The sequence below is a fragment of the Phaenicophaeus curvirostris genome, chromosome 8, assembly GCF_032191515.1.
Source record: "Phaenicophaeus curvirostris isolate KB17595 chromosome 8, BPBGC_Pcur_1.0, whole genome shotgun sequence".
Lineage (NCBI taxonomy): Eukaryota > Metazoa > Chordata > Aves > Cuculiformes > Cuculidae > Phaenicophaeus > Phaenicophaeus curvirostris.
In genome coordinates this window covers 21,869,945-21,897,811 of record NC_091399.1, presented here as the reverse complement: position 1 = coordinate 21,897,811, position 27,867 = coordinate 21,869,945, and the positions used below count along the sequence as shown (strand labels likewise).

Genomic DNA, 27,867 nt, shown 5'->3' with positions numbered 1-27,867 from the left:
TGCCCAAGAGAACAGAGTATGAAGTAATTCACTGTTCTGTTACTTTTACTCGTAAATCAGTTATTTTACAGAATCGGTGCTAGGAAAAATTCAGCATTAGAGAAATTGAAAGAGAAATCCAAAAAGCATTAAGACCTTTCTGAGGAGCGAGCCTCACTCTTTTAAGGAGGAACTGTAAGCAGAGCATGTATCGAACAGCTCACTTGCCCTTGTGAGGCTTGTACTTGAGCTAGAAGAGCACCACCAGTTTGGGAACTACTCTCCTTTGACACAGACCGATGGTTTTCTTTGTCATCCTGAAAACACCAAGGTCAACAAACACATATTAAATGTTAAATAAGACAATGTACCTAGAATTCCATGAATAGGACAACAGGTTTGTTACCTACTCTGTGCAGCAACCCAGCTGCTGGTAAACAGGGAACAACAGAAATCCCATTCTCTTCATAGGATCTGAAAGCTTCGCCCTGTGCAAACGCCTGTAACTTTTGCCCCCAGCACTTACAATGTGTTTTGTTCGTACATTTTACAAAATGCCGTCAAATATTCCAAGAAAGGGCTTGACATCATCGCTTTCACCATCAGGAAGGTACCTAATGAAGATTAAGCCAACAACAACATTAAGTTAGGTGTGGTACTTCACAGCCTAAAGTCAGAAGCACCACACAAAATACAGTCAGGAGATATCACAAGACAAGCAATTGTAAAGTGTTTTCCTTTCTAAGTTAATTGCTATTGTTAGAGTGAAAACTCATCTCTTTACAATGAACGTTATAAATTGACACATCACCTGAAGGCCAGTATTCCAGGGAGAACTGAGCACTAGAACACAGGCAACAGAAAACACAGACAACTGTATATTACCTGGGATCCACTGCTCTTTCCTGGCCTCTTGTGCAAATAAAAAAATCCTCTTTCCGAGTGAGTTTAGAAGAGCCTGAGGTTGTTTCTGAGACAGAAGAACAACAGACGTTTCCCAGCTCTTCTGGAGGACTCCAATGCTTTTTTCCTTGCAGACTGAACTGCAAAGCAGACATTAAAGGTGGACACGCTTAAAAACCCAGCTGAAAGTGGAACTGCCAGGCTGCTGCGGTACCGGTACTGACAGTGATGGGACGGTATCGGACAGAGAGCAAGCACAGCATAAACGCAATTACCTACTGGATGACAGGCAGAATCACAATCACATTGAGTAAAGGGGTTTGAAGTCGTACTATATACAGTAAATTCCAGCCCAAGTTCTTTGTATCATGAATAGCACTGACCACAGGATGCATGTGTGTTTGCACAAAGCTGAAAGGTTCAGGCACTCGGTATGTCCACACTGATTCATCAGTCAGATACAGTAAATCAATTTACACATTAAATACTCTAGTCAGAGGAAAATCCTGTGACTCACCATATTTATATTCCCACTCCGTGCAGATAGCACGTCAGCCACAGACACAACTGAGTTCTGACTATCGGTCTCATCTTCCAATGAGCACAAACTGAAAACAGAAAGTTGGATAATTTTAAGTATTTTTACAGAAATACTTAAAATACAAAACTACTCACTCTTCAGTTCAGAATTTTCTATTTACTTCCCTGCACATTTAAATAAAAAATTGTATCACTTAATAATCCATACCTTTTAAAAGCTGACATTTCACTCACTTTCATGAGAGAAGAACCTCCTATGTATTTAATCATACAGATGCATGTGAAATACAGACAATGGCGTTAACTGAATCAAATGGTGATACATTAAACACTGCTTACTCTATCAAAACGTCATCGGTGGCTCTGCTTCTTACAGGCTGGCAAAGTGCTTCACACTCCTCTGGAATTTCAATACAGATATTTCCATGTCCAATGTAAAAATGGAAGTTTTAAACACTGAGTCACAAAACAGCCAAACCCTCTTATAAATGTTTTACATAATATGATAAATAACAGTTAGAAAATTATTTCAATGTTGTAACACTTGAAATATTCATGCCGTGGGCTCTGGGCTAATGTAAAGGCAAGCAGAGATAAGCAGTCAGATAAACTAACAAATACACAGTTGCAGGCCACCCAAAAAATTTCTAATTCTGACTTTCTCAGGTCTCCCTTCCATCCCAGCTTTATCTCAGTACAGGCGACAGTCAAGACAGAGCAATAAACCTGGTGGTTTAGGCAATTAACCAAAAATGTCAGGCAGTTCATTGTATGCTGGAAGAAATGATTCTCAAACAACAGCCTGCACAATAACTCGTGTCTAGGAGGAAAAGAATGGTGTCAAAGTAACCTTACCTAATTCCTTGCTGGCAAAGCTGCTTGCAAATACTAAATTCTCATCATCAATGTCGTCCCAAACATCACTTCTCAGCTCAAAATCCACAGCCAGAGCATCTGAAACACAATCTTGCTTTTATCTATATCAGACAAGTTACGCATTAAAGATCTTTAACAGCTTTTAATGTCTTGCCTCCCGGCTCCTCTCCCTCCCCAGCACTGGATGTTTCCATAGACAGCTGTACCACATCTGTAAGGGACAGGTACAAAAAACATGCTATGCTTTAGGGCAGTTGTTCCATCTGTTGAACAGAGGATTGTCACATGCGCTTTTGCCTCAGCATTACTTTGAGAACACGGATCCACGGTGGAGGTTCTAGAAACACAGGCCTTGTAAACATCACTGCAATGTCCTTCTTCCCCTCTGCCAGAAGCATTGGTTCTGCACTGATAAGGAAGACTGATCACTTAACAAAAAAGTAAAAATGTGTGGCCTCTCCAGTGGAAGAGAAACAGAAATAGGGAATTCCTCTCCAGACAGAGCCATTTGACTGGCAGTAAACTCGGTTACTTACAGTCACATTTCAACATCTACCAAACCAAAGCTCACATTTCACCAACTTCTCCAGCAGAAAGAGAAGAGGAAAATGTACAGACAGAGGGGTAAAACACTTCTTCTGTTACCAGTAGCTTCAGTGGAACACGTTATAGTCATGCCTTTCAGGGAGTATTTATCAATTTGGACCCTAATACATTCGATTTAGTCATTACTGTTTTATTTAGAGGTACATTTAGATGCTTAGCTCTGAATTAGAAATTCTCAGTGACAGCAGAAAGCAAGCCAGTGAAGGCTACTACGTTTCCCGGTACACTCAGTGTTCCATGATGCTGTACCGGTTACTGCAGTGATTTCAGCAAGCTGGAGTTCACTGGTCTATTTAAGTCAAAACAGTGCAAATGGTCATTTCAGATATTAGCTATAACTTACTGCTCTTTCCATAGCTCCAGGACTGCAGCTGTTTCCCAGACCCTCCTAAGCTGTTACCCGTATCTAGCCGGGCCACTGCAGGGGACAAAGAGGACTGTTCATTGCTAACCCTGTCAAAGAAAATCAGTGACATTTCAGAAAAACAGCTGCAGAAAGTTGCAACACAACTGTATCCAGAAAACGGGTTTTAGCTGTTACAACTTAACCTGCTATCTAAAATAGGGCAGATTTCTTTTTTTGTTACTCCTATTAATCAGTACCTTGGCAATGCTGGCAACAAAGCTTTAGGTGAAAAAGCAAATTGTTTGAGATCCACATTTTGTGCTTGATTTAACATCTGCATCTAAAGAAAGCAGATTATTGTAACCGGTAAGATATAGACATACTGAAAACTATTGGTTTTTTTCCCAATCTTAGTAGCATCGTTAATATTGCATCAAGTTAACATTATTTTTAAAGATCACACATAAAATCTCCCTAGTGTCTGCACATCTAACATAATCAGTTAAAAAGGCTTGAATTCCCTGCTCCTAGTGGGGTTATCCAAGTACCCTGGCCAAGTCAGACTGGTTATTGCTGACTCACTTGTATCGGCTAAATCATTCTCTTTAGCAAATAAACAAGCAAACAAAACTGTGAGAAGGAAATAGTCTACTGCAATATTTCAGGTGCCATTCTTGCTACAGGAAGAACTGGTATAGTACTACAGTCAAAGGGATAAAGTGTAAGCCTGGAGATCTTCAGAGGCAAAAACCTAACATGGTTTGGTTTCTTACGAACAAGCAGATCTACCTATCAATGCAGAAAGGTCTCTTAGCAGCGTTACTCTGGAAATACCACTACTTGTTTACACTTGGGTCATGTTTTGCCAAGGCCAAGTCACCGTACAGTCTCTTCCAGTGATGCCTCGGTCCTCCCCACCCCACCCTATCAAACACCGTAACAGCACACACAGAGAGCACTCGCACAGCAGTGGATCGCTGGAGGCGTTCCAAACAAGCAGAATCCCTCAAAGCTTTCTGGACCCCTGGTACCTTTGTACTTTGCTTTTTGCATTCCACACAGAAAAAGACAAAACTGAACCTTTGTTTTCAGTTATAAAATTCTCTCTGCCAACAATGTACACAAACACAGCAGATATCAAACCAAGTCCAGTTACTGGCTGACTGTGTTCAAAAGAACCTTTAACCGTTTCACTGGCGGTACAGATGAGATTGAGTTCCTGCTCCTTAAATCAGCGAGGTACAAAGAAAACTTTGAATCTCCACTCATCTCGGATTTTGGATCTACTCCTGTTTTACCTGAGAAAAGGAATTAAAACAGCCTTCAGAGGAGTTTACACAGATTAAAACCTAATTATTTTCAGATTAATGGAAATTTTGCTACCAAGATTAGTATCTTCTATTAAAATATCCTGAAAGATTTAACACACCCCTATTTATATAAAAGTGCAACAAGCTTTTCATTGCTCTTAATATTTTTCAGAACATCTAGCATGTGATTTTATGATTGCAGTGCCTATGAAAGTGTTATTGGCAAAGCTTTTCATTAGTGCTTGCGTGACTGCAGCATAGCAACAACTCAGGCCTGACTCTTGCTTTCACTGCTACTGCTAACGGAGCTTCTGGTAGAAACGAAGTTACTCTAAATTACATTTGTCTGGAAGTGTCAGAAACAGTAGATTTATTGAAACTCACAGCAGTCGTGCCCACACACATTTTTATTCCTACAGCGATGGTTGCACTCTCTGTTTCCAGATTTCTTGTAAACAATCTCCTGTTTAGATCTGCCTCCTAGAGAAACACAACACAGAAATGCTCTTTTTAAATTCCTTATCTATTGTTTGGAACATACTTCCTGCAGTAAAGGACAGGCTGTAAGTCATCCGGGTCACTAGAATTTAGTTGCCTTCAACCAAACTTTGGGCTGCTCAAACAATGTATTTAGAAATAACTTCATCAGAGTTACTGAAAGAGAGAGGTGTGACCACATTCCCCCATTCAAATGCTAATATTTGATACCAAGCACCAAAGGTTGTTTTTACTTTCCAGTTCCTTAAAGACCTGCACTGTCATACTCATCAACGTGCAGCAGCAGCGCGGTACTTCTATTACACTTGAAGCAGCACAGGTAAATAACGATCTGGCTCTGGACTGAAAGCAAACTGCCATGTTCTGCTGCCTTTGGCACTGTGGATGCTGCGACCTGACCGTTTACCTGTAGCCGCCTCTGCTGCCGGCAGACCTTGGGGTGAGCCGCAACACCGATCAAGGGAAGGCTCCGCTGTCAGTTTTTGATTTGCAACCACTCTGCTTCCGCCTGGTGCTGGTGTCAGGTAAAATGCTGTGTACGCTTGCTGTATGTCGAGGCCAACTGGGAAAACCAGAGAGAATTATTGAAAATAAACCATTATTAAACTACTGATTGTCTTCATTTTTCTGAAGAACTTCAGAAAGTAAAAAAAGTTATTAAAAGATCACAGAAGTTCATCAGGATAATGTACCATTAAAAATACACTATAATGTGAATGGATTCTTTGTGACTGAGATTAAAAACCCCAAACATTGTCGTCGGAATTAAAGACGTGGTGACTCAATAAGTAATAATTCAGCCCCTTAACAGAACGTTTCTGTATTATTTCTCTCTGGCTTTGCACTGCTGATATAATGCTAACTTCAAAATCGTACTCACTTCGTTACAGGAGCAACAGCAGCTCTGCATTGGCAAGGAGTACATCAACAGTGCTTGTGAAGTTGAACACTAATAACAGTTCTGGTTCTAATAAACCAAGATCAACATGAGAGTATGACACATACCACTTATTAAAAGAGTATTTTTGTATTTTATTGGGCAAATTTTCTGACCAGACAAGCTTTTAAAAAACCTTGAGAGATCACCTTCAGGTCTGAAACAGCGGCAGACTCTAAAATAACTAGAGACTGGTAAGACCTGGTTTCAGTCTAACCATGCTGTTGCTAATTTCAGAAAAATAGACTGGTGAGTTTTACTGAACTCGGCACAGCATGTAGATAGCCAAGCAGTAATAGAAGGACAACCTTGTCTTCATCTCTGGTTAGAACACCCTTCCTTTTTCCCGAGCCGCAGGGTTAGCTGCAGGAACACAGATTATTCCAGGCTGGATTCTTGTAACAGTCTCACTACTCAGTGTTTATCTCGGAAGCACCCATTATACTTTGGTTAGCCTAGCACGCAGCAACCACCTCTACAGGTGGGGCCCAGCAACAAAATTTCGTATTAATCTGTTGTTAAATTGTGTTTCCAAGTTCTAGGTTCCAGAGCCATCGCTGTCTCTCCCCAGCTGCTGCTCCAGTTCAGTTCTATGGAAGCCAACCACAAGGGGATCAATGTTTCAATCCACACACCTTAAGGCACAATGTTCTCCACTGTAGAAATCTCTTTCTGCTGGCGCGGACACTAACCCATACTCAGTACTTCTTTATCCCAATGCAAAACCTCATCATTCACAAAGACAGCTCTTCTCTGCACAAATAACCTATGAAGCCAATAGGTTGTTCCCACTGAAAGTTAATTCAGCTTCAAGGTGAAGAGCACAAGCAAATCCTAACCTGTGCCAGCAGAGCCAAACGCTACCTCCTGGCAGCAGTTTGGATGTCTCCCAGTTCATTAATATGCGAGTAAATGAAACAAGCAGTTACATAATTAGGATCCAGCAAAAGACATGCAATGGAATTTTGCTCCCAGACCCATTGATTGTATTACATTTTTGTCTTTATATAAAGTGTTTTAATAATTTATTCAAAACTCTCCTGCAGCTGTTTTTATATTAAAAGCCCACCAATCCACCTACCATAATCTGAACTAATTAAATTTATACTGATGACCTCTGACTTAAGAGCTCTTCTCACGTCAATTTTCTTCACCCAGTTTCCAGTTTTCAGCAGTGCAGAATCCCTGAAATGTATCAGAGAAGCTTTGTTAGACACAGACAAGGCAAATAAGGCCGAGCACTGTGGTCTCTGTAATCAAATGAAACAGCCTTTACTTGGCCTTAGCTCTTGGGCTTTGCTGGGTCAGGGGCCCAAGCAAAACCTTCCAATGGGATTTTTGGCCATGAGAGAGCTAGGATCCTGCCAAGCAGATTCAGCTCTGCCAGAAGTGCCAGACTGGCCCAAACTCACATGAAGGGCATACAGTTGAAAAAGATTTTGTTTCTCTTTCCCCATTTGCTCCAAGCATATCTTGGCCAACTGGAGAATTTAATTCCATCTCTGAGCACAAAACAATTTAGACTATATGATATAATTAAAGAAATCCAGCTAATAAGGCTTAAGAATGTATTTTTTAACAGGTATATTTACTTGGTTTATAGTTAGGTGGGAATTATTATGACCTCCACAATATGCTGTCAGCGTTGTGCAGACATTTAGCCCTGCTCTCTGTGCTGACAGGCACATTGGCATGGTTGGAGTTTGTGAATCTTGCCCACCATTTTAAGTGGCAGCAATGACTAGAAAATGTTGTGTGACAGAGAATGATTTGGTACCATTTGGCATCAGTAGAAAGTACTGCAAATGCCGCAAGTCACAGAGAGGATTAAAAGCCAGCCCCCTGAAAAGATGTGAGGCAAACCCCCTGGTCATACGAACATAATCTTCTGATTAAAAATGACTTGGTTGTCAGCATCTCCTATGATCAGAGTAACGTAGTGAAAGTCTGTTGCTGTCCTCTTTGCCTGCAGCTGCTCATAGTTGGTTAACGTGATGGTTATTATTATTTCAGCCAACGTATTGCTGTATTTTGGAAGCTAGAGAAGAATAACATGAAGACATTATTGCTAAAAGATGCCAAGTAAAATATATGCCCTTCCATAAATTTTTAATAGAAGCACAACAGCTCAATCCAAGAAATGGCATTTTGTGGTACCATTTGTATTTCTTGCTCTGAGACACCACCACACCATACTAACTTGCCCATAGCTGAACAGCCAAGATTTGATTAAGTGTTGAGAATAAAAGAGAGTCTGCACTGAGCCCTAGAAAAATTCCCTGCTGTTCAAAGCAAAGAGAAAGACGTGAAAAGAAAATGAGGTAAATTTTGGCATCCCAACATATTTGTAATTGTTAAATCTTTCTTCCAAGAACAGCATTAGAGCTATTAACCTGCTACTATGGCAAATGAAACAATAAACCAGAACTGATCATTATACCAATAGGATTTCACACTTTTATTTAGTTCCTAGCTTCAAAGGCATCTTCAGTTGCACTATCTTTGCGAGACATTTTAAGGCTGTTTTAAAGTTATGTGACCTGTTCGAAGACCAAGTGTGTACCAGAACCAAAAAGCTCTGCCCGCACACGGAATTGCACCCTGCATCTATAACAAAATGCTATTATGAGAGGCCAAAGTATTGTAGGGAGGTACATTCCAAGGCTCTCCTTCAGTTTGTAAGAGTTTGATTATGTGTGCTAAGGTGCAAAGAGGCCTCTACATTGTATAATCTTCTACCAGCAAAGGCTCAAAATGTCTTTTAATTCAGTATTTGCTCTTTCACTTAATAGTATCAGTATAAAACCATAAAATAAACAGAAAAGTATTTACCTGTTCAATGACGAGTTTGTATTTTGGAAGGTGCAGAACAGACTCTTTTATCTGGTTTCCAAAAGGCGGATGCCTGTTCAAAATCTGCAAAGTTTAATTTCATTTCTGATACATTCAGCTGATCAGAGATGCCAATAGAAATGTAAATCCAAGGAATCAGTCACCTGAGTAATTATGCTACCAGCAAAAGCTCTGTCACCCCTGGTTCTCTGCTGTCAGTGATGCCCAGGACAGCAACATCATCAAAACAAAAGGGCAGTACTGCTCCATGTTGGACCGCGTCTGCTCAGGTGAGAGCCAGTGAACCAGCCAACAGCCTCAAACCAGACTGCTTCGGTTTTACGGGAGATGAGGGTTCTACACTGCCTCAGCTTTAGTCAAAACAAAACCAAAGGACAGGAAAACCATAACGGGGGCAGAAAAGAAAAATCAAATTCCTAAGGCCCAAACAGCAAACCCCAAGTAAGATCCATTTCCTTCAGAAATCCATTAGATCTTCCACAACACTATTTGCCTCAGGAGAGGCAAAGCTCTTGTCCTGGGCTGAAACCCAACTTCCTCATCCTCCTTCTAACTTAACTAAACCCAGCAATAACAGGTATCCAGAGCTCTCATCATTCACCTACAGTAACAGAAACTGTCGATACCTGTTCCTTTTATGTTTTCTCTAACATTCTTACAAGGGAAATGCACATTGTCCTTTGTTTCAAACTATGCTAATGACCAAATTCTACACGCCAAAGCAACTGCTTTTCAAAATCAGCCAAATAGGTGAAATCATCCCTGCTAAATTTGCTAAAACAAAACATATTGTCAAGGAAAACAAGCAGCAGCTGCACTTTTTAATTTGCTCATCTAACCCACTTAAAATGGTGCCGACTGCTATACAGCAGATCTACGTTAACCACACTGTTTGTATGGAACAGGATTAACACTCCCCATTTCCCTTATCATATTTATCTGCACAGAAAATTACAAATTACCAGTTCGAGCTCCCTTGCATTTATGTCTTCTATTTTTTTGAATGTTGTCAGCCCTGCATTCACCATAGCGTTTGACAGCGAGACACCTGTGAAACATTTAAGTTTTATGCTGTTAAGTGACAATCCCTGATCTCAAATTCTTCTCATCAACTCAATGATAGCAGGAAAAAACAAGCAGAAATCATTTTATAGTATGTTTGTCCCAGCTTTTTGTCCAGCAAATCACTACACATCTTTGGTAGTTGTTATTTAATTTCATTTGACCATTAGTACAGAAAAAGAAATGCAATACAAATCAAAGAACAACTCAAATACTCTGAAAGCCAGAAAAACAAATAAATCACTAAATGGACCACTTTTACCATGACAGACTATGCTGACAACTGTGGGACTCAACTGTGGCAAATGAGTAATTAGGAGACTCATTTAACTATGTAAGCAGACCCCCAGAAATTAGCAGCCTGATAATGAGGCTTGATTCTCTATCAGATTTCACCTTTATAATTTCTGATGAGTACCTACCAATTTTTTCCAGTTGTTTAGACACATGAAGCGAATTTTCCCAAAGCCTGCACCTGAAACACTTGGCTAGAATCAGAGAGTTCAACAGAGCAGAGAAGTTGTTCTTACACGATGCCAGGAAGTCAGACAACCCTGTAAAACCAAGGCTGACTTGTATTACTCAGATAAAATGTTGGTTACTATTAGATAGCTTAGAGAAGGATTAAATGTTACCGTACATCTAGTAACTCGTAAGCCATTTCTAAATATTCTGCCAGTATCCTGTGTCAAAGTGAAGTCCTGAACAGGAATGCATCCTAGCTGGGCCTGAATGAGACTGGGAAAAGAGTTTTTGGTATATAAGCTGTACGGTAAGCTAAAGTTTAACAGTATAACAGTTCCTACCAGAAAACAAAAGAAGATTCAGAACAGAAATAATGAAATGCAAGATCTGGTCCTCTGTAAAATGATACAAGGCCTTCAACAGCCATAACCCAACAGCTTTTCCATAAGAAGTAACAACACAATGTGATAGTTACCAGTTTATTTTCATTTCTCTTGTTTTTATCTTCCCCTCCATTGGAAACCTATGCATGAAAATGAACATATTTTGTGCTATTAATTTTCTTTCTTGCTAAAAAGATACTCGCCTTTTTCAATGTATCTATTTTTGATACCTGATAGTTATTTTGTCCTTGTCTTTGTTCAAAGTGTTCAGTATTTTTTTCTCATTTGTTCTTAGCTTGACATCCAGAAACTCTGCGCAGTTGGAGATCATCGTGACCTGTAACAATTGAACTGTTTTAGTGTTTCTCTTTGCCATTTTCTACTGCTTCCTTCAACTTCTTTTTAAGAAAACACTTCTAAAAAGCATTTATTGTCTCAGCACTGCAACTATGCAGAGTGGTGTCAGGTCTGACCTAACCAACTCCCTATCACCTTTCTGTAAAGGCTGCCACATGGCAAAAGGGGAAGGTATTTCTTTCCATTTCTACATTACTTTTCCCCTTTAAATTATCCCCCATCAACCCCACTGCTGACACTTTATGACATACAAGGCAAATACAAATCTGTTATGTATTTCAGTTTACTTTCTCCATCCTTCAGTAGCAAAGCCAGCCACAGAACAGGCTTTCCATTTAATCATGGCCGCTTTGCTCTACTGTTGCATTTGCTTGAAAACAAAACATCTCTTGTGACCCAACAGTGAGGATAACAACCTGTGATCTGACAGAGGAAAACTACTTAAACCAGCGAGACAAAGAGATTCCCTTAGAAGGAAAACTTGCTTTCCATGCAGCTGGATTTTACAATACAAAACAATACAATACTTAATACACAAACTGAACAACTTCAGCAACTTCGTATATTAACAAGCAAGGCTGGTGAGAGGAGAAAGTTGGAAATTGCAAGATCTCAGAGTACAAAGCCTCAGAAATGCCCCATATGGAATCGATTTAGATTTATTCTCTAAAACTTTACATAAATAAAGCCTGAGCTCTTTAAAGGAAATAAACCCTTCTGCTGCTTATCTTTGATTCTGTTTAAAGTACAATGAACATACGTAAATTTTTTTATAAAGTTAAATTACCAATTCCTTTAGCGTCTCTGTCCCCTTAATGGTGAAAAACTGTTTCACTGTATCAAATGCAATATAATACCAAGCCATTAATCTTCCAGTCTCTAGAAGAGAAGAATATATTTTAAAAAAGAAATCTGCCAAGTCTTTTCGGTGTATTTTTTTCAAGTCACAAAATCAAATTCATTCTCTTAGGATGTGGCTCTATGCCATTCCTCCCGCTGCCTCAGTGCATTCTCACCCCTAGCTGCTGCTGGACCTCACTGACCGAGCACAGAGGGGCAGGAAGAACACATGGAGTTCGAGTTCTCCAGTGGAGATGGATTCACACTGACAAAATCAACTGGGAACTGTGGCCGCTGAGAAGCCTCCCACCTCTGGCAGGGGGCTGTGAAGAGCAGGTACTGATCAAACCCGTCTTCCATTGCAGTGTCACACCCAGTTATCCTGGGATCACATTCTGTAATTGTCTCCTAATAGGCAATTAAATCTCCAGCACCCACAAGACAAGATCCATGCATGGATCGGCATTCAGAGAACATCATTCAATCCTACACTTTGCTCAAACAGCCCCTCAGACCCTGCTCTCTACCACACTTGGGTAGTCCTGTTACTGATCACAGGAAGAGTCCTGCCCCTTTGCAGTTCACTGCTAGCTCAACATCACTTCTGACAATTAGCGTATTTTTAAAAGTGCTACCTGTTGGTTTGAAATTATTTGCTTCATCCATCCTGATCAAATCAAGAGATGATAAATCATTTAAGTTCTTCAAACACAGTTCTGTCAACGATTTGAAAACAGATGCATTTTTAGGGTGCACAGAAAAAGTTATCCACATACAACTCAAAACAACATCACCATCAAATTACAATGAACGTGTAGCCAAGTAATTCCCAGAACTCAAGCCAAGGATTTAGACGGGTCCTGCTTCTGCTAAAGCCAGTGGTTAACTCCTCTCCAGGGACAGCTCACTCCAAGATATCTCATACAGGAAATCCCAGCTCTTTTTCAGTAAGGCATAAGTGGACAAGTGGCAAAGTAAGAGAAACTGGGCACACGGAACACACGCTGCCTTGTTCAATTCCGAATGAGGGACCGGAGAGCCCACACCATTTATACACAAGATTTCTGCTACCGTGTTAACACTGAAACAGCTGAAATTTCAAGCACCCACAGGTATTCATGAATCCTCCACCAGAATTTTCATCCTGTATCAAGTGCATTTGTGTTTTCTTCACTAAACCTATTTCATCAGATACCTGCAGAAGGATGACTGCAGTGTTTTGGTTTTCTCTCCTTCCAAGTCAATGTAATTAAAAGACAAAAATTGCATTAATATGATGTTCAACATTTAAAAGTAAGTTGGGAAAGCATCCAAAGCGATAGCTCCCATAGCAACCAGCAATCACTCACATTGCATGTGAATGTATGAAAACATAACTAGGTGCATCACTACAAAACATGTCATGTGTGCAGAGAAAAGGAGCTGTTTTCCTTCAGAACCGTAAAGAGATTGTTTCTGAGATCAGAGCACTTCAAGGAAATGCAATCCACACCTAAAACACATTTGTAAGTGCAGCCTTCTGCCCTAGCGCTATCTGTAGAGGGGACTTCACACCACACCTTCTCCCATACAGGCTGATTTAGGTAATAACATGCTCCATTCCTGCAATTTTAAACTGTTTCCGAATAAGGGAAAAACATTTACATTTTACATCCTTTGTTTTGAGGCTAGATCTATGATGAAGGGAAGGTGACAATTTCTGAAAAGAGCTTTTTAAAAAGTATAGTAATAGAAATTAAGGAAAGTGAATGAGATCAGTCAATGGACAATTAGAAAGAATTACAAGATATCAAAATTAAAAGTGCTCTGCTCCATGTTTCTGAATATGGAAATGAGGTACGTAAAGGCATTTAATTTTTTTTCTATGCAAGAAAAACTTTTCTACCAGTCAAAATACACTGATAGTGTTTCAAAGTTATCAAATTAAATAAATAGCGTAACATAGTAAGTCACACTTATTCTGTGAATGATTCTATTTGAGTCAATTGAGATAGAAACATGGATGAACCTGCCCTAAAATGCAACACCTTACCAAAAGATGGCTTAAAAGCCACTTACCTTGTAATTTTGCTTCAATTCCAGTTTTATCCAATCCAGATGAGAAACCTTCATGTAAAGACAAGAGGCTTTTTAACTCAATGCAATTCTATACTCCCTTCTCAGCTCTGTTCCCCACCAAAATAGATTTGCTGACTGTTGGGAGCCAAACACCCTGAAGTGAAAAATCTGTAGCTACCAACTACACTGGAAGCCTCCCACAGTGCAAGTCCCTGGGTATCAGCCAGTGGCTGTTGGAATAGATGTGCAAGAGCAAAAGCTGCAGATACCCATGTGTAAAACATCAGGGTCCTACATGCTGCAGAAATGCCAGGGAGCACCTTCAGCTGTAGAGTGCTCCCAGCTTAGAGTACAAGAAGGCACCTGGAACACCTGCTCTGGTCCTAGAGGGACCATGTTCCAGTCCTGTCTATAAATCCTCAAACAAAATTGCCTACAGCCGGTGCCCAGTGACTTTGGAATCAAGCACAGAGCAAGCGGCCAGGTCCGCAGCAATAGCCAGGGCTTGAAATGGGGAGACAGCTCAGCTGTAACCCCAGCATTAAGGTCATTGAACCTTCGTGGTAGAAAAGCTATGAAATATTAGGTAATTTTCTTCCTTAGCAGCAGATTGCATAATCAGGGCTGAAACGGACATCACGTCTTGGGACAGCATTAATGTGTGGCTCGGTGTACTGAGAGCACAAGAAACAGATCGTTACATAGGTATCAATGGCTTATTCACAGTTTTTAAGGGTTAGACCATACTGAAACTCCTATCTCTTCCAGTAAGCCACCTGAAACTGTTCCTGTTAACGTTACAGGCCATATCACACACCTTGTTTCTAATCTCTTATGAAATAACAGTCCACAAGAAAATAAAAGCAACAAACACTATAGTGCTAACACATCCTAGTGTCATAGTTTAGATGGATTAAAAACAAATCAACAAACCATAATGAGCTGGATTTTTTAAGGCTCTGATGTACAGGAATGTCGATCGAATCCACTCCAAAGCCACACTGACATTTGTGACAGTGTGCAGCACAATTTCTGCATTTAAGTGCTCCACAAGATGCCTGTGCAAGCTGACATAACCAAACAAACAAGGTGAGTACATTTCCCAATTAGTAGCACTAAAACTTGAGAAAGCCCCAAACATAACCAGCTCCACTCCCCCCCCCCGCCACTTTACTGTATCAATAGAAAACAGTAAAGAATATATACATAATCAACAATGCCATTTCTTTGTTATCACTTAATGTCCAGCAAGGAAAAATAAAAACACTTGCCAATTGTAAGGTTTCCCAATGACTTAGAAAACAATGCTTCACTTATGTAAAAGTTACAGCAGTGTTGATAGTTTGTATATATTTGAAAAATTAAAAAACTTAGCAAAACTACATGAGCAAAATTTCCTTTTTTACCCTTTAATATTGTAATTTCCTACCTACTTCCCTTGCTACTGTTCACCTCACGTGAACTCTGTAGTGTGGTGTTTACCAGGCTCTATCATCTAAAAATTCAGACACACAATCTTGGTTCAGTTCTTGCCTTTTGCCTTTGCATTATGGACTTTTCCAGTTGTGGCAGCTTTCCAGCAGGAACCTACAACTACCTTTTGTTTAAGTTTAAGACATTCTCAAGATAGTTTTAGCTAATAAAACGGAGGGTGTCAATGGCTTGAGTTGAATTGCATTAGATTTTTCTTAAATGTCTTCTAAATGGACCAAAAAGCACCTCAAGCCCATCTGAGAAAACACTTTCTGTAGGAACTATGACATGTTGCTCCCTTCTATACAGCCTCACAAAATTGTGAGTTACCTGCTCTCTATCACATCAGCACCATTTAACATCTGTATGTACTTCTCTCTCGTGCTCCAACGAGTCATGATAACTGCTGTGGCTGTAGTGTCAAACTGAAAGGTAAAAGCACACACAAAACCTGCTCTCTAGCTCTCGGCAGAAGAATCACAGTTGAAAACGCCTTCTGTATCTGTTGAAGCCACTAAACATGTTTCCTTAAAATCCTTGTTGAACTGGCTGTCGAATGCCAAGGCCTCTCTAACTTAAAGTCAAGTCCTCACTACTCCGGGCAGCGAGTAGGATTGGAGATCCCAGTCCTGTGGCAGGACGGTCAGCATATCAGCCCTTGTGTGCTCACGCATGTACAGTGGAGACCTGCAGCAAACACCCCAAACCGAACTGCACTGACCTCTTGTCAAGGCCTACAGCCAAGGAGATGATGTGCATTACCATTAGTCATCCACAAGCACTAGAACATCTTGAGTGAAGAGTCAGCCTTTTTACAGTAATGTTTTATGTCTTCATCACCTGCTCTCCAGCCACCTCACTTAGATTATTTATTTTTGCAATGAAAAAAATCCTGTCAGACTGATCTACTGGGGTTTGTACAAACAGTTTCCTGACCCTTGTGTTCTTCCAATCAAATTAGCGTACATGTTACTGAAAGGCAGAGTTTGGTAAATACTCAGGTTGTGACTCTGTGAGTTAAAGTGCCTCAGGATTCTGCATCACAACTTTAAAAACGTACTGAATTACAGTCTCTAGCAAAAAAAAAAAAACAACCCAAACAAACCCCAAAGTTAGGAACATCAGAATGTCTGTGCCAATTCAGGTCTTAGGCCAAGATAAGATGCTGTCAGGTTCACAGCATCCACCAGTGGCCAACATAAGCAGCCTCTGGAGACAGATGCAGGGTAAGCGATTTCCTGTGTTAGACTTTACCCGTATTCCCAAAACCTAAAAGACCTAAAAGTAAGATCTAACATAAATGACTTGGAAACTTTAAAAGAGATAAAACTAAAATGATCATTTTTTAATCCCCACCCTTTCCTTTCTACAAGCAGAGCAGCATCTAAACCCTTTCTGAACACATCATTCTTGGCATCAGCAGCCTCTTGTGGAAGCACGATGAATTATAGCTCTTTGAAGGCAGCATTTCTGAGCCTGCCCCTCTGCTCCACTGTTAACGAGATATTTTATTGCTCTGCTGTTACAACAAAAGCACATTGCTCTCCATCCAAGAGTTTTTATCATGTGATTTATAAGCTGTGTGCCAGCTCCCTACTTGTCCTCTACTCGTAATCTGCTTTGTAAGTCAAGTGTAATCTTTACATTTTCCCATAACAAGAGGAGGCAGCACTTCTCAGTGTACAATACAAAAGCAAATAGATCTCTTTTTAAATGAGGAAGTTACCCAGGACCAGTTTAACTATTCATAACATCCCTTTAAGAACCAAATGCTGCAGTAAGATTATGTGCATTGTAGTTTCTCTGCCAAGAACAGTTTCCACTAATCTGCCTATAGACAGCATCAGTATAACACAGCATGGACTTACTTGAGGCCTCCCTGCTCTCCCAATCATCTGCAGAATATCTGTTTCGCTGTACTCCTGAAACACTCCTCCAACGTAGTGCATTGTGGATTTTATGACCACCAGGTGCGCAGGCAGATTGACTCCCACGGCTAAAGTGCTGGTGGTAACTACATCAGGTTAAAGAACGTTGATGAGCACCACTGAAATGTCCAGCAGGCACTAAACAAGCAGCCAATAAGCAACTCGCTTGTGATTCCTGAAAGCTCTAATTTCCTAACAAAGTCAGTGGGCGTTCTGCACCACAACAAGTCACACGTAAATCACAGACGTGCTTGCATAACAATTTCTGCGTATCTGATCATTAGTGCCCACTTATTACCAAACGTTCTTTAACACAGTGCATCCCAGATATTTGTATTTAAACGTTCCTTAGCATCTGGAGCCAACCCAGAACCCAATCTGTCTCCAATGTAACACACACTGAGAAGAAACATTATTCCCATCCCTTGGTGGATAGGGAGGGTGGCCTCCATGTACAGTGAAAAGCAGAGCAGTCCTGTGGTTATTAATAACAGCATGCATATGCACTCACAGGGTAAAAGCACAAACACATCTTTATCTGCATCTCACAAATGAACTCCAAAGGTTAAACATACCACAGAATCATAGCATATCACCCTTTCCAAGCTGCAATCTTCTCAGGACACACTAACAACATTTGCACTTGCAAAGTTACAATCACTCACAAAGCACTGGTAAGTCTCCTGCAGTAAAAGCTCCTTCGATCATTTTTCTGTCAGATACCTCCATGCCCGCATGATGATAAGCCACACCACACATTAAAAGATCTGAAAATGGAAACCACATCCATCACTTGGCTATGTGTCCTTAATCAAGTTTTCACTCACAGAGAAGAGCAGTATGTTGTACTTACCTTTGAGTTTGGAATCTTTCAATGAATTTGCAGACCTCTGTAACCTATGCAACACACACATACAAAAAGAATACTTCAAAATCACAGAACAAATTCACTAATCTAAGTGCAATATGCAAAATCACAAGTATGTTTTTAAACTGCAAAAGCAAAGTGTCACATGAAACTAGACATGCAATCACCCCACTGCAGACTGCAAGAAGCCTCCCTCCCCATTAGGCCAAAAGGACACAGTCACAGGATAACTTTTTAAATATAGATCCTGGATAGTTTCAACTGCCACCTTTCCCATCTTCACGAAGGAAACGAGCTGACACTCTCGGGCAGCCTTTACAGCCCAGCCACCTCCCCAAACCACAGCCTACAACCTAGACGTGCTGTTCACACAGGGCAAAGACCACCATGTGTGAGGTCCACTATTGGGAAGCAGCTTCTGGAGCTGCCATCACCAGGCAATCCTGTCATAAATAACAAATGCGTTGGGTCAGAGTGTAATTAATAAAGGTATCTGATAATGCAAAGACTTATGGCTTAATTTAAAACACTAAGACCACATCCCATTCAACTAGCCATATGTTTAATCTTTCCACTACAAGGACTAATAGGTCCACAGGAATTAACATTCGTATGCTTAGAAAGCAACTTCTACAAACAACTGAATGTTTGTGAGAAGTATCCTAAAATCTGAGAACGAAACTTCCAAACAAGAGTGTCAGTTTACTCAAAGAACGTCAGCTGTGGTGATGGTTTTGCTGCAGATGTGCCTCTGCTAGAAACTGTACCAGCTTCACAGATGCCACAGGTTTACTAAACCACAGAAACACTTATTAACAACTCAAATACAACAATACCTTTGTTTCTGTTCGATACTTAGCAGAAACTTAGCGTCTTTTGCAAGAACAGAGGCCGCCTGCTGTACTCCTTTTCTTGTGGCACAGAACTATAAATAAGAAAAGATTTTTTTTGAATCAACACCTTTAAGAAACAATTTCCAATATGATGGAAAAAAACAAGCTGCTGTACCACAAGCGCTGGTTTCTGTTCTGAGTATGTTTGTATGACGCTGGCAATCTTGTAGTTGAGAGTTAAGTCAAATTTGAATTCTGTCTGACTGTCACTGCAAGGAAAACCAAGAACAATTTTGCGTAGCTTCACTGGCCGCTGATCATCATCTATTTTCAGACATACAGCAGGCATCTTGCTATCCGAAAGCCACTCTGCAATCTTTAAAGAAGAAGAAATAAAATTGAAATGACAAAGTTCTGCTTTTAACCACTCTCTGCTCTAACTGCATCACACAACAATTAACTTAGCTTTTGTCCCATGTAAGCCAGTAACACATTTGACATCACATTTATCACTAAAATCACAGGGGAGGTTCTGCGTTCTACAAGACCAATCTAATTTGGACTGAAATCTCAATTCTGCTGTGTTTTGTTCTTAGAGACAAAAACTACAAACGGAAATCTAAAACTGAAGCTTGTCCCTACTCTGTTGATGGTTCCATATGGCTGTAGTGATCTGCTACATTCACATCAACCTCACCCTGCCTTCAGCCAACAGCTTCAAAAGGACAGCTCTGCCAGCAGTCAGAGTTTATACCTCCACGTACCTTGTACAAACTACAGCTCCGTGAATTAAAATACAGTTAAAACGTAACACTTACATCTTCAGCATTTGGGATTGTTGCAGAAACAGCTACAAATCTCAAGGGAGAAACAGTGTCATGGTTCTCCGAAAGATGCCAGAGAGAAGACTGAACAGTCTTCATCCGACTGACTACAACTTCTAACGTTGCACCACGGCTTTCATCCTTTATAACATGCACCTATTGGGAATTGTAGAAGATCAGCTAAACTTTCCTCCAGTTACAGTCTGTACATCTGTTAAGTGAACAGTATCTTTTCCAAGTCTCCAAACAAACCAGTGCATATAAACAGTAATTTTCTTACCTCATCAATAAGAAACAGTCGCACAAGCTGGACTACAGAATTGTCCCTCCACCTTCTAGTCATACTATCCCATTTTTCCTAAAAGGAAAAAACAACTCAACCAAACAGAAGGTGAAAGATGCTTTGAAGGCCAACATGTGTCAGAGTACAGCCCAAGCAGCCCTGCTTGAACTTCAGTAGACAGTTAAATAAAATTCATTAACTCGATCCCAGCTGATGCCACCTATGTTTCACCTGGCACACCATGAGTTTACTAACGGTTGTCTATATGAACGAGTAGCAAGCAAAGCCGAGCGCAGGGAAGTGTAAGGAGCATAAAATGACTGCTTATGACAAACCAGAGAAGCAATACTAGTAGCAGACAGTGAGCAGTTACCAGGGTCTGCTTATTCCAGGTTTTGTAAGGATCAGGATTGAAACCTACCGGGGTCGTGATAATAATGTGAGCGTGATGTATTTCAAACAAATCGTCCATCACTGTATCTCCTGTCAGTTCCTTGCAACTGAGTCCTATAGGTCCAAATTTTTCTTTCCAATCGTCAAAACGCTGGCTGCACAGAGCTTTTATTGGAGCCACTACAAATAATGCAAAATAATCAGGGCCATAGCAGGAAAACCACATCTTCCACTGTATTGTTAAAGATGCTAAATGCATACATTCTTAAGCAGTATGCTTTAATTTAATTTCCCTAATTTTCAGCTTTGCTCACAGAACCATAAATCTTGTAACTGGTATCATTATCCTATTCCATTTGCACAGGTCAATGTGGAGTTTGGGCTTCCCTACAGGCAATCAGAAACAGAACCCTTCAATTAAGGTTACTTACACCCTCTCTTCTTCCTCAAAGTTCCAACTAGTCCTTTTGTATAAATGCTACCAGGGCAATCAAACCCATTACAGCACTCAGAAACACCCTAGCTCAATCTGCTGACACAGAAACTGTAACACACACCTTTAATTAAAGACCTGCTTGCAATGTACAGTACGCTCTAAATCCACACTGGCTTTATTGTAAAAATTTGTACACATAGAAATTGAAGATTAAAAAAATAGGCTGAAACTTTTGTAAATATAAAGCTTAACCATTAACAGCAAGACTGACAAATCTATCACCGGATGAATTCATTAAAACCAGGGCAAACTCAGTTTTCAAACCTGATTTACATGATATGAACTCAACTCTCCAAGAAGGAAAGAAAAATGTGTGCTTATGACCCTCTTCAGTAATTTCTTCAGTTCCTATACAGCTCATCTAACCCAGAAGGGGAACAGCTCTGCTGCCTCTGAACTGGCAGACAGAAAGCAGCAGTTCCCATGAAACCCTGCCAGGTAAGTGCATGCTGGGAAACCAGATCCTCCTCTCAGAGCAACAGTCAGGCACACAGAAGATACTGCACCAGCTCTGGTTCTGGCACTCAGAATTGGCTTTCATTTCCTTTGCTTCCCTCTCCGCTACTCACATAGACCTCACTGCCATAGAGGGCAAACTCTTCAAACGTTTCTTTAAACCTTTATTTGTCCAGGCAATGCTGAACACCATGCTCCCACAGTGCTGTTAAATACTAACAGGTACAATGCTACTGCTGTCACCAAAAGGCTGAAAGCTGCATAAGACTTACTGTAAACAACTTTAATGTTTAACCATGGCAGTGGCACTTCCATGAGCAATCTGGTAATGGCCAGCTCGAACATCACAGTTTTGCCAGAGCCAGTTGGAGCGCAAATCACAAAATTCCTGTCTGTGTAGAGAAGCTAAAAAAGGAATTGCAAAGGAGTGAATATAAACCAGCCATCCCTTGTACTCACTCAGACATCCCAAAAGTACTGTCTGGGGAAAACAACGTGAGGACATTATTACTACGCCGATACATGGAGTCCTCTGAAAAATTGTCTATCAAATGTGAAAGGACAACAAGTTCTGCTTTTCGTAATCTTCCTGTGAAAACCATTAAACACAATTCCTGATCTGTACACATAAATACACAAGTAACTCATACCTTCACACAAACGTACTCAAGATGGAGAAAAAGCATTTCATAAAGTCCTTCTGGTCTCTTCTACCAGCTAAGCATAATCCTGCTCAGCTATTCCAGGAAGAGGTTACTGGGTATATCGCAGTTTTCCAACCCCTTTTAAGTTAGGAATAGCAAAATACCATTTAAATTTATCTGCAAAGTACTACATGCAGGTGCAGCTCACATGTCATACTTACATCATCCAAAGCTTTAGACTGTGCGTAGTTAAAATATGGGAACTCCTTAAAAATACTTCTAAATTGGGTTGCTTGGCAGCATTAAGGAAGTTAAAACAACTGAGTGAAAATCATACAATTTATTCTAGCACTGTATCATCTGATTCCCAGTACCACATTACCAATCAAAACTCTTCCAGTGCAACAGAGGAGTTCCTGTGGCTACAAACAGAACCTTGTGATTCTGTCAATGCAAAAGCATTGTAGTGAGCTTAGTGAATAAGACCCAGCCAGCACAAGGATACGTATTTCTGCAACAGACCTCAACATGTCCAGTTTTCTTCCTGTAGTTCCTGAAGAAATAAAAGTAGTACATTCATGAAACTGGGTTTGTTTTGAACCAGTAATCGTGAAAGGTACCTTCGTGACCTCATTCATGGGGGCATTCTGTGAGGTTCCGCAGGGAACTGCAAGGTCTAGGGGATACAGGAGATGACAGGATAGGACAGGGAGGTCACAAGCTCATCATTTGCAAAGCATTCATTTACCTGTCACATCCAGAATTGCTGCAGCACTACGAAATGGTTTCATTTTGATTCCATTTTCAGGCACAATGTCCCCATCATTTACCCTATGCAGAGTAAAATCTGAGTCTTGAGTTACTGGAGCATGATTCTTTCTCCATAAGGCTTCTTTTCTCACTTCTTCCATGTTTTCACTCATATTTAAGTGAGGATCAATTTCTTTCGCATCCATAGAATGATCTTCAAATTCGTTGGTTTTGTACACAGAACCAGACATTTTAAATAAGCTGCAAAAGATTCAGGACCTTCATTAGTTTATTGCAACCTTAGACAGTTTCTCTAACATCTGAAAAACAGGTATGTTTGTATCAGAAACGGAACTAGCAAGATACAATCAAAGACAAGTTTGGATCTGGCTGTATTTGAACTGACACTCTACCACCTGAAGAAGACGCCTCGCCAGATACATTTTCCCTTTACTTTCACTCCAGACAGAACGTGAAAGAAAAACCTGTCTGTCCAGACAGGAAATCTGACAACAGATTAACTGTCAAACTGCATAATTAAAACCTATAGAGAAACCCAGGTTCTGAGGAACACAGAAGAGTGGGCATAGAAGAGTAGTCTATCTGTAAAAATCTCTCCTCCCAGGAGCACTGAAACTATGCTGAGAACTGCTCAAGGTGTTCCTGGCTGGCTGACCTCTGCTCTGAAGAGCCAGTGACCTCAGTCTGCTCAAACGTTATCATGTGGTTGAAGAACTCGAGATGATATTTTGAAAAACCTTTGTTATCTAACAACTTCTTCAAGATCAAAAGAGAAACCCTCATCCTTGCTTTCCTCACAAAAGAGGCTAAGCTCAGGACACATTTCATGGCAGCACTAAAATACTGCAAACAAGAAGTGTCTCTTCTCCTTATACTGAAAAAGGTTGGTGCGCGGAGCCCTGCTAAAGTACCTTTAACTGAAGGACCCAAATGTCTGTGCTCAACACATGCATGTATAATAACAGCACTATTCTGACAGCTGATGACCTACCAGAGCTGACCAGACACATACCTTTTTCTAAATGCTGAATGAACACTTTCATCATCACTGTCTGCTGGAAAATTACTTAAGATCTTATTTTGGGAAAAGTCTGCACCAGGTTGCTGAGAAACCCCTGTTGCTGTTTGAGTTTTGTGCGGGTCAGAAGACAGAAACAATGAAACCATCTTCAGACTTTCACGCTGAAAACTAACGTTCTCTTTTTCTCCCATGCTTAACTGGAGCACTTTTTTCTCTGAGGCGATGCCAAACCGAACAGGGGCTAGTGATTTACCACTGACTGCTTCACCGTTACTCTTACACTGCTGTATAAACTGCTGGTGCGTTCTCCCTCCTACAAAACAACACATTATTACTTCTATTAATATTCATAGTAGTTTTATTAAATATCTTCCACACAGAATAAGCCAAATTCACATGTATCATATGAGCTGGTATTTCTATCTTACTGCAAGAACTGTGGTGTATGTTCTATGACTTGTGCAGCTGAATGCCACGTACCTGCTGTCAAATCAAAAGTTCTAAAAATAGGGTCACTTTCTGGGCTTCCTATACAAAGTAATGGAGCAAAACTACTCAGAACTACAAAGTAGTTTGTAAGAGATAAATTCTTCACCCTGTCCCAGAAGAAAGCTGGTCTTTTAAGAAAATGACACAATGACCAAGCTATAAGTTCCTCCGAGGAACAGCCGCGAGATAACCCTGCAATCTCAGCAGTCACAACCAGTAATGCTGTCAGGGACAGGCTGGTTTCACAGCCAGCTTGGTTAACTGTCACCTTTTGCAGGGTGAGCTCTCAGCAGGATCGGTGTCCTGATCAGGCTGACTGCACAAGGATTGCTGTCAGCAAACGGAAGGCAAGAGCAGGAATAAGCAATTCAATGGAACAAGATCTTTGAACAGCTCTGTTCCGCAGGCTCTTAATTGCAGTGTTATCCATCTAGAAACCTACAATGGCAGCAGCCTGTTTGTGCCATAACCTCAACAGTGCCAACAGAACAAACACCAGAAAGCTCTTTTGAGTGAGCAGGTCTTAACAGAATTGCCCTTGCGTAAAGCAGGAAAAAAAACCTTTCTGTCTTAAGAATAGAATTCCTGAATAGAGAATATCAGAAGTCAGCATAGCCACTCAGAATAACAGAAATCAGGGTGACAGAGATAAAGCAACGAAACTTGTTACCACCCATTTCCTTCAGGTGATCCTGAATGCTCAGGCAGAAGGAATACTCGGCTTTGCAGCAATCAATGGCCAGGTTCAAATCTTCCCTCCTGAAGAGCAATCTGTACAAAGCCCGAGAAGGAAGACAGGTTCATGGAAACCCTGTGTTCCTTGGGTGCAGGACAGGGCATCAGATCCACGTGTCACATTATGTGCTTACAGCTGTATCCCACTCCGTTAGGATGCTAAACGAGTAGCTAAAATGTTGATCCCACTTCTTACCTTGGCCACCTCTGCACAGTAAACTTTTAGCCTGTACATGCCCAAAGACGACTGCCAATCCTCCAAACATGTGTAAGACCATCACTCTCAACTAAAAGGCATTCTTTGTCTATATTTGCACACCTAGAATGTTTCATATTTCACAGCATTGGAGAGGAGGAATTCTCTGTCAAGCTAATTATTTCTTAAGCCATTCAATACCAATGTCAAACATCATGGTTCAGTGGGACTTGGCAGTGTTAGATTTACAGTTGGACTCTGTGACTCTTTTCCACCCTCAATGACCCTGTTCTATGATATTTTACCCATTAGAGTGTTTTCTTCCAGTTCCCTCTGCAACTCCTCTGCAGCCGGAATTTCAGCAATAGCTGGAGCAGGCGCAATACACCAAGACTTAGGCTTTTCATCTTCTAGAGACCTATTTTTAACACACAAACAGAAGGTGAAAGCATTCTTTAAGCATCCTCCACAGCACCTAGTTCAATATCACCAACTGAAATAACCTACTGCTCCTCCTGCAAAAAAAAATACGCTTATTCTTCACTTCATGTGATTTTTCAATCACAGGAAATAGGGGCAAAACTTCAGCTGACCAATATTTCTTACAACCCTAAGATACACCTGCACCACTCAAACTTCACTGTGCTTGGACAAACATTTTGCAGTATGGGTTATAAATTTCTAGCCCCACATTTCTACTGGTAGGCAGAAAAGGGAGTTACAGAAAAAAAATCTTTTGTAAAACAAATCAGAGCATGGAAAAACTTGGGAAACAGTTATATATACTTAATAATAAAAATTTACCTAGGTCTTGTATCTGGTCTTTCATAAAACAAACTATCCAATGAAAAGCCATTGTCGGCAGAGCGGAACATTTTCAGATCAAACGTGAAGTCTCTTAATCTGCAAGAGGCAGCACAAGGAGCTGTGACACTGGAATTGCTAAACTGAACCTGAATAAGCGATACAAAGCTCACTTGTTATCAGTGCTGATACTTAATTTCTAGCTTTTTTTTTTCCTTTAGAGCTCTCGCCTGGGTCCTTAATTCTTCTTCAAGAAGAGAAACCCCCTCCTGATAAAATGTGTCTCCTTTTACTTATGACCAAAAAGTCCTGTAAGACAGCACTTTAAACAACCTGTTCGTTACCACATCAGGAGGGGACAAGTAGGTATGTGAGAAGATCCAAATAAAGTTTACAGTAAATTTTGCCACCGTGCTTTCGCATACTTTCAATGTCAGTAATCCAAAGCAGGAGTTCTCAGGCTGGGCATCAGCAGAGAAAGCAGATAGCATCTGCCAGGAGTCCCATCAAGCTGAAGCTATTCAAATAGTAATTATCTGCCTTAAGTGCTTATCCAGCTGAATAAACACCACTCCATAAGCACCAAGAGCTGCAAACACTTCACACCAGTAGGAAATGGTTTTCATACCTCAGTTGGGGAATCCAATCTATAATTATGCAACTTCCATTTAAGTAATTTGGATTTGTGATTTCCACCCTTGAGCAGTCCTCGTTACTCACAATATTGAATCTCGCAGGCCCTTCAGGCCCTCCTCTCTCCGTACATCATTTATTCTTTGATTGGTTCCATTAATTTCAATTGCTTAACGATGTACATACAAATACGTGATGTCATGGCACAACAGACCTTCATGCAGTGCTGCTCACAGAGGGGACAGAAGGTGTCCCCTCCTCAGAACGCTCCTTCTCCGCTCCTGCAAGTACCCTGCTTGCAGCCAGGCTCCTTCTCCCATCTGAGGCGAACTCCACACGGGTCAGCTTCACACAAAATGGCGGCGTCGGGGGTGCCAGGGCGGCGCCCTCACACAAAATGGCGGCGTCGGGGGTGTGAGGGCGGCGCCCTCACACAAAATGGCGGCGTCGGGGGTGCCAGGGCGGCGCCCTCACACAAAATGGCGGCGTCGGGGGTGTCAGGGTGGCGCCCTCACACAAAATGGCGGCATCGGGGGTGTCAGGGCGGCGCCCTCACACAAAATGGCGGCGCAAGGACCACTCGGAGCTCCTCAGCCACGCCTGCCGAGGGAGAGGGAAGATTCCCACTCGGTCATTTCGCAGGGCAGCGCTACCCTCCAGAGGCTGTGGGAGCCGGGCGGCTCCACGCTGAAAGCAGCGAGGGGCGGTGGCACCAAAAGTGCCAGCGAATCGACTCCGAGACCCCTTTGGAGCAAGGGCACCCGCCCTTCAACGCCAGCCCAGGCAACTTGAGGGAGCGATCACCATCCATGCACGGTCAGAGCATGCAATAAACATGCATGGAGCGACATTCTGTCTGGCTTTCAAAAAATATGGTTACTTGGATGAAAACTCAACTCTACTTCAGCCTGAATCAAAATATTCTGCTTTTTGTAGCAGTGAAACCAAAAATGCCAGCAAATTGACTCTCTGAGACCCATTTTGGAGCTTCACAAAGCAAACGCCCT

At 41.1% G+C, this 27,867-nt stretch overlaps 1 protein-coding gene across 1 annotated transcript; it reads right to left on the bottom strand.

The window, feature by feature from the left end:
- Window positions 1-27,050, bottom strand: HFM1 (helicase for meiosis 1). The gene is made up of 39 exons (XM_069862773.1): window positions 26,924-27,050; window positions 26,228-26,326; window positions 25,729-25,841; window positions 23,995-24,316; window positions 22,960-23,222; window positions 22,717-22,764; window positions 22,433-22,503; window positions 21,840-21,972; window positions 20,644-20,795; window positions 20,220-20,297; window positions 19,934-20,095; window positions 19,291-19,491; window positions 19,119-19,207; window positions 18,268-18,311; window positions 18,080-18,181; window positions 17,355-17,500; window positions 15,817-15,911; window positions 14,947-15,080; window positions 14,014-14,061; window positions 12,591-12,671; window positions 11,903-11,994; window positions 10,989-11,095; window positions 10,851-10,898; window positions 10,551-10,648; window positions 10,333-10,464; window positions 9,811-9,896; window positions 8,828-8,911; window positions 7,876-8,033; window positions 7,077-7,180; window positions 5,465-5,620; window positions 4,945-5,040; window positions 4,430-4,548; window positions 3,508-3,590; window positions 3,248-3,357; window positions 2,278-2,376; window positions 1,762-1,822; window positions 1,400-1,490; window positions 865-1,022; window positions 1-593 (listed from the first exon to the last, which is right to left on the bottom strand). The coding sequence occupies exons 2-39, from the start codon at window positions 26,296-26,298 to the stop codon at window positions 527-529; spliced, it is 4,302 nt and encodes a 1,433-aa protein (XP_069718874.1). The 5' UTR covers window positions 26,299-26,326; window positions 26,924-27,050; the 3' UTR covers window positions 1-526.
- Window positions 27,051-27,867: the final 817 nt, after the last annotated feature.

What these genes read in the sequence shown, in the direction of transcription:
- HFM1 (XM_069862773.1), bottom strand. Translation starts at nt 26,298, where the DNA reads ATGTTCCGCTCTGCCGACAATGGCTTTTCATTGGATAGTTTGTTTTAT. An exon ending in AGTATCGAACAGAAACAAAG is followed by an intron (nt 18,312 to 19,118) that starts GTATTGTTGTAT and finishes TGTGTTGCATAG; the next exon opens with GTTACAGAGGTCTGCAAATT. An exon ending in CTTTGCCAGCAAGGAATTAG is followed by an intron (nt 1,823 to 2,277) that starts GTAAGGTTACTT and finishes TTGAAATTCCAG; the next exon opens with AGGAGTGTGAAGCACTTTGC.